We start from the raw sequence: 16,338 nt of genomic DNA, 5'->3' as shown, positions 1-16,338 counted from the left end.
AGCAACAGGATAGAGAAGTTAAACTGAGAACAAATGTTTTAGATATGCTAAATTAATAGGATATGCAGACAGTAGTTGCAAAGGGCAAGTTTAAGACATTCATGAAGTATTTTACAGAGGTTGAGTTGCTGGAATGAGTTGCAGAAATAATGACCAAAAGCAAGACTTATTTAATGAACAGTAAGATGCTGTACAGAGGTTAAAAACAAAGTGCTTGAAATATAGATTGGGTCTGTCATCATCTGGTAAAAAGACAAGTTAACGTCTCAGTTTGTTCAAGGAAAAAAATGCTGTAAATAAAATGAGAGAGTTGATACTCTGGAAGAATGAAATTATTTGGGCTTGGAAACCATCATCCTCAGCTATTGTTTCCATTCTATATATATATAATTATATCATGCAGATCTGAAGTTAAAATACTCCCTTTTCAGAATACCAAGAATCTTTTCTAAAAAAGGAAAAATTACTGAGTACCATTTCAAGTAGAAACAAGAAAGGATGAAATAATCAATAAACATGCTGCTGCTGAGTTTGACAATAAAAAGATGCATCGTTTATATTGATAAGTGCCAGAAACTCCATACCTGACATATTGCCAACCATGTTTAGACCATAACAACACATTCAATACATTGTGGAACACAACCATTTAAAATTTAGTGTCAAATATTAGTACACAGACTCAGAACCATTTCCAGCACAGAAGGTGACCATTTGGCCCATGTAAGCTTTTCTACAGTTTTGTTTAAAAAAGCATTATAAATCAAAGCTAATGATTTATACAAAACAAGCCACCAATTTTCAATTTTTTCCAAATACAATTTATTTACAACCTGCACAGACATAAATGGTAATGAAAATTTCAAATATTGGACATTTGCATCATTCATTTCAAGCAGTTCAATACGTAACACTGCCATTTCATAATCTTCATCTTAATGAACTCAAACTCGGGGTTCAGCAGTGGTGCTTGATGTGGCACTACTTAATGTGGCATTAGGCATTACAATACCTAGATCAACATTGTAGAAATGATCATATAGAAATGATTTTCAGAATAACTGAATTGAAATGGCTAACATCATTTCACTCTCAAGTATGCAATTTCATATCCTATGTTCTGATTGCTCTATAGTTCTCTTGTTCAAAATAATGAGTTCAAGCATGTTTTCTTAAAAGGGACATTGTTATTGTTCTTCGAAAGGAAAATTTACTATTGGGCAATTTAAAATATTTGCAGCTCAGCAAATAAATGGTTTAATATTGGATTTCAATGTTAGAGTTGACATTGCTCATGAATACTTGTTTACTCATACATTTTGGACAATTTTGCAAGGTAGATCTCAACTATTGGTTTACAAGGCAACAAGTGACCATGGCAAGGGTCAATGTATACCATATTTCGGCATATTTCAAAAACAGCACAGGAGAAGTCTATGGGGCCAAACATTAAAGAAATCAGTCAGATGTTTATTTAATATGAAGTCTTTTGAATTTGCATCTCCAAGTTTGTATTAAATATGCCTTGCTTTCCTTAATCTTCCAGATCCAAGTTATCTAACTCTTCTAGCTCATCAAGATCTTCTCCAGTGAAGAGGTTTTCATCTACAGGGACCCCATCAATATGACCATCTTCTAATTCTCCATCCAGTTGACTGTCTTCACTTTCATTAGCAGCTCCTCCTGAGGCCTCATCTAATTTATTTTCTGTAACAAAGAAAACAACTTATACAATCTAAAGTCTATGGTGAAACAAAGCTTAGCGCATATTTAGAAATGCAATAAAAGCAAGAAATTAGAATTGTAAGGTCAAAACTAAGAAAACTTTTTGGTTACCTCCATGAAGATAGATCTTTTAATAATTATCTAAACATTTAGGGTTAAACTGGTCAAAATGTTTTTTTGATTTTGGGGGGCGGAAGGAAAGGAGAAAAAACTAAATATGTGCATTACTACAGTATAGTAACACAATGGCACTAAGCAACTGGATATTTGCAATGAAATTATATTTCTTGTATACTTTCTATTAATGCTAATTAAATTTAATAATCCATTTCTATTTTCAGAAATGCTCCATTGATTTCAGTTATTACCAGGTTTGTGTTTGTTCTTCTCAATAAAACAAAATTGCTTCTGGCAAGTCAATAAAGGCATTGCTTCCAAAACAGAAAAACAATCTGCTAAAAATATATCAAGGAAAAATTAAGTTAATTCAATCCAATCCAGTTATTCTACTTGTTTCAAAGCAACAATACAGAACCCATACTCAGTATATATTTTCTTCCTGCTCGTTTAACACTGACCACTGCTGTAATTATATTAAGAATTGCAGACAGCTTTATGTAATAAGGTAGTAACTGTTTCAGGTGACAAACTGTTGGTGGGGAAAGGTGGTTTGTGTAGCAGTGGATTAAACTACTGTCCTCGCTATGTATCCAATAGAAACAGATAGGTTACAGGACTCCTTAAAGCTGACTCAGGGAAAGACACAAATGAATTTCAGCTAACACCCCAATTTCAAGCTGGTACAGCACCAAATAGCCCACAATTCTGTCAGTAATTTGGCAGTTTTTCATTAGCGGACCACATAATTTATTCAGTAGTTTACATTACCAGTGCTTTAAATTAAGACATTCGTTCAACAGTAAAACCACAAAACTTATATTAGCCGAGCATAAAAAATATTGGAGGTGATGTGGCAAGTGGAAATTAAACCCAGATTCCTCGAAGATCAACAAACAATGCCCTTTGTTAAGGCACAAACATGAAAAAAAAGTGAGTAGGCACAGTAGAAACAAACTAAAATAAAATAAGCAAATAAAAGAAAATCTACAAAGCACATTTGGTCATGCAGACCTGCAGTGCCAATCTAATGCATTATTTAATCTAAAATTGATTATAGAGAGAACATCCTGGCTAATATCTGGGTACTTCCTATTGGTATACATTTGTGTATAATTTGCACTGTTTTGCAATGTAAATAGAAAACAGAAATCTGACAGATGCTGAAAAGTAGGTTTTATAACACTTCAAATCTTTTGAAGCACATAAAACCTTATGCAGATTTGTTTGTAATGTAATAATCCCAAATCCAGCCCAAAATAAGACAGCTCATTAACTAATAACATAGTGTACTATGAAATGCTAAAGAGAGGGTTAATATACATGACAAAACCTAATCATCTGAGTGCAAGAAAATGGCAAAACTACTGTGCATTGAAGAAAACATATAGTAATTCCACTTATGAAGTTAGTATTTGAATTTCAGAAACACCAAATAAAATGTAATTAGTGAACAAACACAGCTGCTTCTCCCCAAAATTAATGGAACACTTAAGACACTAAAACCGGCATTCCACAGCTGTGGAATGGTTATCACTTTATAGTTGCTATAAGCGACTGCCCGTTTTAAAGGTGGACATTTTAAGTGATTGGGTCTGAATTCAAATGCAAGTACTGGTTACTGTAAACTGATAAGTGTACACTACTGAATTCAGCTCAAATCATAAACCCAGTTTTTTCACGGTCCATTATTCTGCCACTGCACGACAGGAGATTTAGCAGTACTCAGAGGGCCAAATTCCAAATGTCAGCTTTCCAGAATCCAAAGCAAAACAGTGCCAGCATATAAATGGCATCACAATGAATCTAACCATGCCATAACATAATCCATTTGCCTAGCATCAATATCCTTGAGAAAAGTTTGATGTTAGTCATGGACAATGCAATACATGGACCAAGATGAAATAATCAACCTAGCATTCAGTAACCTGCATAAGGGAACTGAAGTTTAAACCATTTGCATACCAACAATCATGTCATTTGATTCAAATTCTTCACATTACGAAACTTGTGGCTAGACATTCTTCCCATTTTGACTTCTGTACTGTACACTCTAAGTAAGCCATCTAGTATGCCAACAAAAGTACTATTGGACTCCACTCACCATCTGCATCATTGGACATTTCTTTGGGTAAACTTGCAGAATGTGTTGCTCCCATCCTGTCAATTCCAGTAGACACTGTAATGCCAGTACTATGTATCGCTATTGGCACAAATCGGGAAATATCAATGTCATTGATCTGCGCTGCCTCTTCAACCTAGAATGAAGAGAGTTAGTCAAAAAGTCTGACAGCAAAGCAGCAGCAGCAACTATTCTTTGTAGTTGGAGTTACCTCTTCATCTTCATCTTGTTCTTGAGGGTACTGTGCATCATCTGCTTCTTCGTCGTCAGCATTAATCAAATCAGGTCTGAATTCAAAGACTTCACGACCACTCACCTAGATATGAAAAATAATCTCAATCAAGCATTTCTGAACTAAGTATAAAAAAGCATTTCAGTAAGTGGCAAGAACAAATCTACATACTCCAAAAGCCTTGCCAGCATTGAAATCTGCTTTCCTCTTTTCCAGGTCTTGCAGAGCTTTTTCAGTTTTTTCATGTCTTTTCCTTTTCTTCCATTCCAAGAAGGTTTCTAGGGTGATTCTGGTTACATCTGGTCCCAAGGCTGCTCTCTTAAAATTTAAAGACAACATTATAAAAATTTCTTTATTCAAAGCTATTTTAATTCTCAGTAACAAATGCCCTGGCTTCATTATATAGTTTAGAATTCAAGGTAATTCAAACCATTAAACTGTACCAGACTCCAATAGAGAACTGAAACTATTGTCATTTAGTACATACGCCCAGTAGATTTTTTAAACATCTAGTGCCACCATGTGGTTAGAATGTGAATTGAACACAAGTTTACAAAGCTCAAACTGTATATTAGTCGTACTATTTGTATTTTGTCTGAGTATTTTAAGTTACAAAAAGTTTTGAGTTTAATCAAACCAAGAACAACCTATTAAGTTTGATTCAGAGAACAGGATCGACCAGCATCTTAAATAGATGGCCCACTACTAATTGAAATCTTAGAATCTTTTCTAAAAAAAGGCAAAGGTTTTTTTTTGTTCATGAGATATGGGTAACACTGGCAAGGACATATTTATTGCCCATCCTAGCTGCCTCAAGAGCTCAGCGGTGGGCCGATGCAATCCTTGTGCTGATGGTGCTCCTAGGATGGTCCTCGATGGAAAATTTCAGAATTTTGGTTTGGTGACAATGCATGAGTGGCAATGCATGTCCAAGTCAGAATGCTTTGCAACTGCAGTGGAACTTGGAGCGGACTGCATCCCATGATAGTGCTGCTTTTGTTCCCAGTATTTCAGGCCACAGAGAAGATAGGTGCTGTCAAAGTAACCCAGGAGAGTTGTGGCATCACATTCTGTACAGTACATGTGCCACCGCAGTGCATCAGCAGGAGGAGTGCATAGAGTCTGGTGGCAGGTATGTCAAACAACCATTGTCCTGGATGTTGTTGAGTGTTATTCTGGCTGTACCAGTGCATGCGAGTGCCATCACATTCCTTACTTGAGCTTTGTAGATGGTAGGAGGCTCTGAGGGGCCAGAAGGTGATTAATCATAATACAGTACATAGCCTCTGCCCATTAAATGTAGCCACACGAAACGATATGGCTGGTTAATAGTAACCACGTCCTCCCGCCACCACCCCCCCCCCCCACCCCCCGAGAAGCTGATGGTGGAACACTCAACAATGATGACATCACTGATGATTCAGGAGAGTCTTTAGCCCTAATTATGAGATGGCTATTGCCAGTCATTTGACAGTCTTTTGTTGTAGGCGAGCATGACTGCTGCTTAATTGAAAAAGTTGAGAGAGAAGCCGAATGCTGGAAACATTAGCAAACACCACCACTGCTAATGTTATGACGGAAGGATGATTATTGATGAACCACCTGAAGATGGTTGGACTAAGAGCACTGGCCTGAGGAACAACTTCAGCAAACTGTTGCATTGCGGGATGCGTTGATGGGCATCTGGCAGCTCATGGCAAGTACTTAATGAATTCTGCTGAAATTTTAAAGTAGCGAAAATACACTAGCAGGAACTTAAAATCCCCACTTCTAGCTGGACCATAAGCAATGCTTCTCATGCAGAATGGAGGAGACTGCACAAAGACTTAGCTTCTGTGAAAATATGCCAATTTACCAGGCCCATTTGCTGTAAGGCTATTGGGACTTGGATCAAAAAATATTGTTTTTTACCATAACATGGGCACTTAAAAGAGCAGCTATAAGTACAGAAGAAAAAGTACCAATATTTTGATTGAGGTCACTCCACAGATAAATAAACATCCAAAAAAGTTAAAATATTTCTTACACATCAACCTGCGCACAAATAAGTGAAGTCTTCACAGTCCATTTAGCCCAAAAAGCTAATGGTAAGAGTAAATTACAGAAAATGCCTTTTCTTTACCTCCTTTTCTATTAAATCTTCTAATGAAATGTCTTCCTTTACTTCTTTCTTCTGGTTTTTCTTCAATACAAAGCCTGGTGGTAAGGCATGACGGTACATACAAGTGTCTCCTCCTCCAGGGCAGACCCAGAACCAGCCGTATTTGTTATTCTCTATGGCTTCAAGGAAATGTTTGCATACCTAACAAGGGAATAAACCAAATGAAGATCCAATCACACCTTTCTATACGATTTAACTCATTGTAGACTGCAACACTAACCCTTTTTAAACTATTGCTATAACAAAGTAGCGATAATTTCCCATTTAATTTTGAGTTGCATATCAAAACCTGTAAACATTTAAAATGTGTTTTGCTCTCATTAAGTATGGATAGCTCTACCTCCACTGGAATGAAACTGATTCAACTTGTCGAGGTACTGGAAGAGAGATAGTTTGGGAAAAATAAAAGCAAATTATTCATGTTTGGTGGCAACACCCACCATTAAACTTTAATGACGTATTGGTAACCCCTAATAAAGGGAAGCATTTTTCGCACTCTCCTCCCCCAGGGATTAATTCCTTGTTGGAATATGATTGCCACTGGTCATCCTCTAATAGCTTGCAGAAGTAGTAATTATTCATGAGAATCTTAATAGCAAGTGCCTGTAGCCTATGCAACCTTGGAGTGACAGTCAAACTTGTGCCTGAACCTGTCCAGATAGACCAGATGTGTATACACGTACACATTTCCAGAGGGAGTCACAGCAATCAGGAGTAGGAACTTTGGCCAATTTTCTTCTCCCTAAGCAGGAATGTTCAGAACAGATGTAACACACACGTACTACTGTCTGACTGAGCTCAGGTAACATAGCATCGACCAGAGTGAGAGCCTGTGACTGCCCTGGTCAACGTGATTCTGATACTCACTGAACAATAAAGAAACCCCAATCCAGTTTTCACAAAACAAACATTCACTAAAAAGCTCCTCTCTTCTGCAGGAAGCTTCTGATCTTTGGTGTGATAGGAAAAAAAAAAAGAGACCCTAGAGGGGGCAAAAGCAACTGTGGAGACTTAGAAGCAGAACAATTGCCTACCCTGAGTGAAGGGATACTTTACCTGTCATTGAGGCCCTTGCAGATCAAGGTGGGTAACATGCAAATTTGGTGTACCCAGCTCATCTGCAGGACTGCAATGTATGGCCGAGTTGGTCCTGCGCTGCTTCCACTCCTGCACGCTGCCTGTGGCCTCTGCACTTGGTGGGGGGGGCCGGGGGGGGAGTAGCAATGTTGTTTGCAGACCACACGGTGAAGCCAGCCCGCCCTTAAAGAAAAGCTGAACTGAACAATATTGCTGCAATCTATATTAATGACTTGGTTGCAGGGATAGAAGGTACTATAGCCAAATTTGCAGATGACACTAAAATAGGTGGGATAGTAAGTTGCAATAAAGAAATAAGAAATTTACAAATGGATATGGATAGGTTAAATGAATGGGCCAAAATCTGGCAGATAGAGTTTAACGTGGATAAGTGTGAGGTTGCCCATTTTGATCGGAAGAATAGAAAGACAAATTATCTAAATGGAGAGAAACTTCAGAGTGCTTCGGTGCAGAGGGATCTGGGCGTCTTCGTGCACGATTCGCTGAAGACTAGTATGCAGGTACAGCAGGTAATACGGAAGGCAAATGGAATTTTGACATTTATTGCTGAAGGAAGAGAGTATAAAAGTAGGGAAGTGTTGCTGCAACTGTACAAGGCATTAGTGAGGCAGTTTTGGTCCCCTTACTTGAGGAGGGATGTAGTAGCACTGGAGGCAGTTCAGAGGAGGTTTACTAGATTGATTCCAGAGATGAGGGGTTTGTCTTATGAAGCGAGATTGTGCAGTTTAGGCCTTAACTCTCTAGAATTTAGAAGAATGAGAGGAGATCTAATTGAGGTATATAAGATGATTAAGGGGATTGAAAAAGTAAACGCAGAGAGGATGTTTCCTCTTGTGGGGCAATCTAGAACGAGAGCTCATAGTTTTAGGATAAGGGGTAGCAGATTTAAAACCGAGATGTGGAGAAATTACTTCTCTCAAAGGGTTGCGAGTCTGTGAAATTCACTACCCCAGAGTGCGTTGGATGCGGGACATTGAGTAAATTTGAGGAGATAGACAGATTTTTAATTAGTAATGGGTTGAAGGGTTAAGGAGAATGGGCAGGAAAGTGAAGTTGCGGCCGAGATGAGATCAGCCATGATCTTTTTGAATGGCAGAGCAGGCTCGAGGGGCTGAATTGCCTACTCCTGCTCCTAGTTCTTATGTTCTTAATTTAAACTATGGCAAATTGAACATCATGACACAGAGAGGGTTCCAGAGTGACGGATGCAGTGCTGGAGGCATTAGAGGTGCAAATAGGCAGGAAGAGACATGCCATAGTTCTGCAGTTGGTGGCTCGGGAGGGCCCTCGACCACCCTCAGAAGGGATTTGGAGGTGGTTGCCAGGACAGTAAACATCCAGAGTCTGGTCCAGAGGATCTGGCAACAGTGCCACAAGAAGTCTAATGACCTCACATAGGTGGTCAATGCCAGTGAATGCATGTGCACATAACATCTCCCCACCAGACTACCAACTTTTCACACACACCCCATCACTCAGTCATCAGCACTCCCCAGCACTCAGGACTCAGACAACCTCACACACCTACCAATGCTGCTAGCCTCACACCCAACTTTTACTGCCTCCACACACCTCCAGCTATTCAGCTTTGGCAGGCACATCACCCTAACAGTGTTACACAGCCATCAACATTTTGTCCTCACTTGCAGGACAAGGTGGCACAAATAGAAGAGAACAGAGCAGAACCGACAGTGCACAAGGAGCCTGCATCTCCTGAGCACTATGGAGGAGATGGTCCTCTGCAGCATGGGGCTGGCTGCAAAGGGGCCAATGGCATCGAACGTTGCTGAGAACATCGAGGTTGACAGCATATTCCTGCCTTTTGCCCCTTCTCAACTACAAGCTCACACTCATCTGGCAAGATGAGAAAGCTGATGGTTTGACTCTGGACCCCCTGCTTCCCACCCCAAACTTTCTTCCGAATTCCTGCATTCAGATACCCATGAACTGTTGGCTGCCTACCACAGCAGCCCCAAGAGGAAAGAGAGGAACAACACAGCACTAATGAAGAGGCCCCGTCACTTGACCTGACTCTCTCACCCACCAGTCAGATCCTGGCACTGCATGTAGCTCATAGAGTAGTACTGAGTTGGGATCAGCACGTGGTGAACCATACAAGTGGGCCTCGGCCAGGCAAGGGTAAAGGATGGTTCTTTTTCCAGCTCACTGGAGGGCGAGGTTGCAGAGTGTACTGCTGGGTCAACATAAAAGAGAGCACTTATGCGCATGCACATCGAGACGTTGGGTGCAATGGTTGGCATGCTATACAACGTCCTGTCACTGTCAATGGGCACGGAAGACTCTGGCTCCGACTTGGCAAAGAGTATGATGTAGAGTTTAACCTCTCTGTAACTTCTACTCCAATTCTTTGTTGTCCTGCAAATCCAGAGGCACTGCCACAGCTGCTCCCATAACAGTTGCAGCCTTTTTGTGAACATGTCACCTACTCCTCTGGCAACACCCCCCTCCCAAACATGAGGATGCAGCAACATTCTCTGGCAAATCCAGGAACTCTCACACCTCCAAAAACAGTCCAGAGTACTTCCAGACACCTTGCAAAAGAAAGAGTTCCCAAAAATTTCCTTAACCTGCAATTTGGGAGCCTAGCCCTTTAAATAACACAAGTGCGGGGCCAATCTTGTAGCTTCATGCTTGTTATTTGCAGAGTGAACAATGACAAGACTGTCTGCACATGCATTGCCCAAATTTAGAATCCAGGAATCACTTCAGCCAGTTGGCTGTGTGATGTTTGACAGTGTTGATTTCAGGTCTCCAGCATACGTAGAGGTCACATGCAGTAGTAGGAACCAACACTGCCACTCGAGGCAGTGCTACGCAAAGGAATTTCTAGCCCTTAAAGTCTACTTACTATTACGGTTTTCTTCTGTTCTGAATCACCATGTTTTTTTTGCACTACTTCTTCCAGTTTTCTCACATCCCAATTTTCCATCGTATCTAAGATGAGAAAGAAAGTTTATCTAACTGATAATTGATGGATAGTGGAGGGAGGGTGGATAATGAAATAACAAAGGGAACAAGTTCCTTACAGGAAATAGTGTATAGTGCTACTCATGACATACCAGTGAACATTTCTTCCTCAACGAACAGCACCAACTGGTCATGCATCTCACCACTGTTTATGACACCTCAACACACCTGTTCTTTGAAATAATTCACTGCATGTGAAACAATTCATAATTCCAATTTAGGATTCCAGTTTGTATTATATCAAGGTATAGAGCTATGCAAAAGATAATTCTCATTTTTCAAAAAAAGTTGCCACCAAAAGACAAATGTATCTAATAATAATATACTTGAAACTCTAGCACAGTAGTCGAACTTCTTTCTTGAATTATTTTAGAGAAGAAACTGTCCTTGCCATCTGGTAATGCACAATTTGCCCTACTTCATAAGACAGTTTTGGATGAAGGTGGCCCCTTCAGCCTACTCCTTCATGCCCTTCCAAAATACTAACCCTACATACTATGTTATCTAATTATGTCTAAAACTCAAGTCCAGTGTCTTATCCCCCAACTTGCTAATAAACTGTTAGTTTGGTAAAGCTTCATCTGTAGAACAGACTTGAACAGATTTTGTCTAATAATGCAGTTACAATTCACCCTTAATTCAAAGTTGCTTCTTTCAAATTATCTGTTAATTCAATTTTTGAGCAAAAAGCACCTCATCATCTTTTTCCATGTTTCATGTTTGTGCTTTTGGCCAGGGCTGTTCATTATTCTGCCATTTAACACCCTCTCTGCACTAGCGTTTTGTCTTTCACCACACCACTAACACACCCTTTGCCTCTGCTCCATGACCTTCTTGTCAGTTATTCTCTGTGACCCTCTGTCCTATCAACACCTTCCCCTTTTGTTATCTTTTGCCCCACCCCTGCTTTATTTGCTTAAAACCTACTACATTTCTAACCTTTGCCAGTTCTGATGAAAGGTCACTGACCTGAAACGTTAACTCTGCTTCTCTCGCCACACATGCTGTCAGACCAGAGTATTTCCAGCATTTTTTGTTTTTATTTCAGATTTCCAGCATCTGCAGTATTTTGCTTTTATTTCAGCACCTCATCATCTGTTTTATTTAAATGATTTAATTTGCACGACTCTGGATAATTTGGATTTTTTGAGCAAAAAGTGACTTTAAGTCAGGAGTAGACTGTACAACCATCTTTAACAGAGCATACTTTCCATTTCAGAAAGATATGGAAATTTCTTGAGCCAGTAATAAATCCAATCCTCATTCCAAGCTGGAAGTTTGGATGAGTTAAGTATGTTAAGCATGTTTATGGCCAAAGACGAGAAGTACATTGTCTTGAATGCTAAATTACAGCACACCCAGGTTAAAACATTTCCACAATATTTAAAATTGAATCTGAGGTACATCATAAGAGGTGCATGATAGACAAAAACTAGGAAAGGTAAGGTAAACTGCACTCCTTATCTTCAGCTGTGAAGCAAGCTGCTCTTTTACAAATTGCCTGTTCTTAAAATGCAAGAGTGCCTTTCATTTAAACCTTTAGCCAAGTTCACATTATGCAGTAATTTAAGTGGGAAAGCGTCACTCTACAATGAAAAGTCTTCTTCACTTGGCTTCAACATCTGTTACATATTCTGCTGGAATGCTCAAGTGCTTCACACCAAGAATGGTATTTAATGAACTGTGTGAGAAATACATTGGGAAGGGGGTTGCAATGCGAGAAAGGAAAGAGAGAAATTATTCCAGAAGGCAGATATAACAAAAAAAATCAAATCAATGCAGTACTTAAGTGCATATGATGTGTGAAATTAAAGACAGAGAACACGAGCAACAAATAATGTAGGTGGCTCTGGGATGTACCCAAATTTCTGATCTTCATATTTGTGACGTGTGGTCAAATGATGCTAACTTATAAAAATGTTTGTAGTCAAATTGTATTAGCAGACCAGTTTATGCTCTTTTCTCAATGGCAAAACCAAAGACGGGAAAGATTTTATTACTTTAAACAAGTACAACCACAGTAATATATTAGACCCAACAATTCTCAATTCTATTCTGTCACTGGGCATGCAGGCACAGATGAGTTAAAGTGTACACAGACCAGTTGCAGGATTATCGCGATATAGGAATGATCCTAATGAATCCTATTTCTATACTTAAGAAAAAGCCAGAGGACAAGTTTTTTTTTTACTATCACTTGATATATTCAGATATGGAGATTAGCCTGTTTGTGGCTGAATGGAAAATCTTATAAAAAGTGCTGTATAAGACTTAAATACATTTACAGTATGGCAAATAAGCCTTACATGGAAACACTAGAGCAGAAAACCTATTCAGAGGGTAGGTGTGAACTTTTTACAAAGGCCTAATAAGTAGATACAAATTACTCAATGATGTTTGGCCCACAAAAGCATTCCTGAATTATGCTCAATTAAATTACAACCATGCATGCAAATATCTCACCGGCTTTTTTTTTTAAAACAAAGTGTAAAAGGGAATCAAATGAGACAAGTTTAAATGAAAGATACTGTAATAAACTTAAATTAAGATCGGTGCTTTGTCAACATACCCTTTTCAAGCTCTTCATCCCTGGCATCTACATAGATACTGCGCTTTTCACTCTTTCTTTCCAGGGTTAGATCATGTGAAAACTTGCATTTGTCACCCTTCGTACATTGACCTTGCTTGAAAAAAGCACAGACCACAGATTTGGGATCTGCTCCTAGAAGGAAAAGCAAACAAGTCACAATTTGCAGTCATTACTTCTGGCCTTACTTAGTCTTTTATTTGAAAAAAAAAATTCTGTCCATTATATAAATGTTGGGGTGACATCAGGGGGATTTGAGATTGAGCACAAAGCTACTTTTGAAAAGGCTGCAAGTTCAAATACAGCTGAAAATTTCATGCACTTTACATCAGACTAAATATACCAGGAAGGACGTTAAAAGCTGTGAAATATGCAGTAAGCCTAATCTTTGCTTTGGCTAAGAGTGGGTTACAATTTAAAAGGGGAATAAACTCAGTGGGTGGAAAGGGAGAGTACCTTTTGTTCAAAGTACTCCTCTTCACTGTTCAATGAAAAATACTATACATGAGAAATTTCTGACTTTTTGAAAGTGTCAATTTTAGTACTGACATGAGGGATGGGGGAACTCAATTAGGAACACCCTCCCTCCTGGACTGTTCCAATAAGAATCCTGAGCGACGTCACTGCAAACAAGAGGTGCAACTGTAAACCAACCCAAGGGCTGCTCCATTGCTGTCAATCGCAGGAAAGATTTCCAACAAGGGTCTCCACAGCTATGATAAAATTTATCCATTATTATTTTATACAGATTTATTCTAACCAAATTATCCCATTAAGGATAGGAATAATTTCTACTCACTTCTCATGTCAAATTACATTCAACTACATAATTTAAAATAACATCAAGAATGTCTACTTAAAACTTAACATCTAAGACAATACTCTGACAAAGTTCAGTGCTATTTTGGAATGTATACTGATCCTCCATAACCACTGAAACCTTCAAGTACCTGGCCCGGATTATCAAAGGTCAATTTTAAACAGACAAAAAAAATTCTGTTTGCCTCCTCCTCCGATTTTGTTTGATTCTCTTTGTAATACATTTTATTTTTTGAACCTTTCCCTTTGTTTATTTTCACCCAAAAAAACCATGTCGGGCAATGATTGCTCTAGTTCCTGATTCAGGTCACTGTATGGCCAGGCATTTGCTGCCTCTGTCCAGAAACAGAGTAGTGAACTGTAGATTTGCACAAGCAGTGCTTGATACATACGTAGGAAGACACACATCAATGTACAAAAGGGTTGTAATGCAGCTTGTAGCAAGAATCCAGTATTATAACAGCTGATTACCAAGAAACTTAACAGAATGCTTCTGTCATAGTTAAAATTATATGCCTCTATTTTGTTACTATGTTAGGGAATTGTCCAGAATTCTCAGCATTATCACAAGCATACAGTATTTCTTTTAGGGTAGGGCTGGAGTTTGGGGGCAGTGGAGGATTTTGGATGTTAGTACATCCATTGCATTAATGTAGTTAATGTCACCAGCAGATTTCTGAAACACATCTCTCTCCCTACCAAAGTCTCTGCAGGTCTATGAAGAACTGAAGAATCAGAAAGACTGATATGGTGCAATATTCCTGTTGGCCCAAAGTCCTGCGATGCTGTATTGTAGCTGCTGCTGAAATAGGAGAAAAAAAAACAATGTGGGAGACAGTGAAAGATAGCGTAATAATTGGGAAAGATATAAGGAAGTCAGAGGAAGACAGAGAGAGAGAGAGAGAGAGAACTGCAAGAACAAATCAATAACAAAATCAAGGAGCGACATCTACAGGACAGCAGGTAGGTAATTGGTTGTTCAAAGAGTCTGACGGTAAGAAGCATGTGCCTGATGGAGTTCCAGGGGGTGGAGGGCATGTGGTGGTGGAAGCAGCAGAGTGAGAGCATCAGGGAGCAAGGGACCAAAAACTAAAAGTGACATCAGCAGAAGGGAAGGTGCTAACTGGTGAGTAGCCAGTGATTTTTTTTTTGGAATACAAGTCTTCAATTAGCCTTTGGTTTATTTCAATTAAGTTTATTTAGTATAATAAATAGAGACAAGTCAGGGACCTCAGTCCGTAGAGTGCATATCCTGTTCTATGTGGGAACTCCAGGACGCTTGTCGTCTCCTTGACGACCACACATGCAGGAAGTGTTGTCAGCCGGAGCAGCTTGAGTTCTGGATTTTGGAGCTTGAATGGTAGCTGGAGACACTGTGGTGCATCCGAGAGACTGAGAGTTTCATGGATAGCATGTTTCTGGACGTGGTAACCTTGCAACTTGAGGGTGTGCAGGCAGAGAGGGAATAGATGACCGCTAGGCAGTCAAGGAGGACCAGGTAGGTAATGCAGGAGTCCCGAGTCCAGCTCGCTCTCCAAACAGTATTCAGTTCTAAATACTGATGGGAGTAATGGTTCATCTTGGAAGTGCATCCACAGCACCACTAGTGGCTCAGCTGTACAGAGGGCAGGCAGGAGGTTGGGAAAGCAATAGTGATAGGGGAGTCTAAGGGGAACAGACAGGCATTTCTGCAACTGCAGACCTGAATCCAGGTCGGTAATTTGCCTCCCTTGTACCAGGGTCAAGGATGTCACAGTGGCTGAACACCCGGAGGGTGGAGGGTGAACAGCCAGCAACTGTGGTCCATATCAGCACAAACGACATAGGTAAAAAGAGGGATGAGGTCCTGCAAAACAGATTTTAGGGAGCTAAGGAAAAGACTAGTAAGCAGGATCTCAAAACGCAGTAATCTCTGCATTACTCACTGTGCCACGCTCCAGTGAGTATAGAAATAGGAGGATACAGCAGATGAATGTGTGGCTGGAGAGATGGTGCAGGGGAGGGAGAGAGAGGGGGGGGGGGAAGAGAGAGGGGGGGGGGGGAAGAGAGAGGGGGGGGGGGGAAGAGAGAGGGGGGGGGGGAAGAGAGAGGGGGGGGGGGGGAAGAGAGAGGGGGGGGGGGAAGAGAGGGGGGGGGGGAAGAGAGAGGGGGGGGGGGGAAGAGAGAGGGGGGGGGGGAAGAGAGAGGGGGGGGGGGGAAGAGAGAGGGGGGGGGGGGGAAGAGAGGGGGGGGGGGGAAGAGAGGGGGGGGGGGGGAAGAGAGAGGGGGGGGGGGGAAGAGAGAGGGGGGGGGGGGGAAGAGAGAGGGGGGGGGGGGAAGAGAGAAGAGGGGGGGGGGGAAGAGAGGGGGGGGGGGGGGGGGGGGGGAGAAGAGAGAGGGGGGGGGGGGAAGAGAGAGGGGGGGGGAAGAGAGAGGGGGGGGGGAAGAGAGAGGGGGGGGGGAAGAGAGAGGGGGGGGGGAAGGAGACGTGAGGGGGGGAGGGAAGAGAA

At 40.7% G+C, this 16,338-nt stretch overlaps 1 protein-coding gene across 2 annotated transcripts in view; it reads right to left on the bottom strand.

The window, feature by feature from the left end:
* Window positions 1-532: 532 nt before the first annotated feature.
* Window positions 533-16,338, bottom strand: part of zc3h15 (zinc finger CCCH-type containing 15) — a 51,994-nt gene continuing 36,188 nt past the window's right edge. Inside the window, exons 4-10 of one of the 2 annotated variants that reach the window (XM_068035576.1) lie at window positions 13,013-13,165; window positions 10,325-10,410; window positions 6,319-6,498; window positions 4,368-4,514; window positions 4,176-4,280; window positions 3,947-4,100; window positions 533-1,707 (exon numbers count right to left, since the gene is read on the bottom strand). In XM_068035576.1, the coding sequence (XP_067891677.1) occupies window positions 1,535-1,707; window positions 3,947-4,100; window positions 4,176-4,280; window positions 4,368-4,514; window positions 6,319-6,498; window positions 10,325-10,410; window positions 13,013-13,165 (998 nt within the window). In that variant the 3' untranslated portion in view covers window positions 533-1,534. The remainder of the gene's footprint in view (window positions 1,708-3,946; window positions 4,101-4,175; window positions 4,281-4,367; window positions 4,515-6,318; window positions 6,499-10,324; window positions 10,411-13,012; window positions 13,166-16,338) is intronic. The other variant, XM_068035577.1, reaches the window with a different exon arrangement.

This window comes from Heterodontus francisci, chromosome 7 (assembly GCF_036365525.1).
Source record: "Heterodontus francisci isolate sHetFra1 chromosome 7, sHetFra1.hap1, whole genome shotgun sequence".
Taxonomy (NCBI): Eukaryota; Metazoa; Chordata; class Chondrichthyes; order Heterodontiformes; family Heterodontidae; genus Heterodontus; species Heterodontus francisci.
This window is presented reverse-complemented; position numbering and strand designations above follow the sequence as displayed.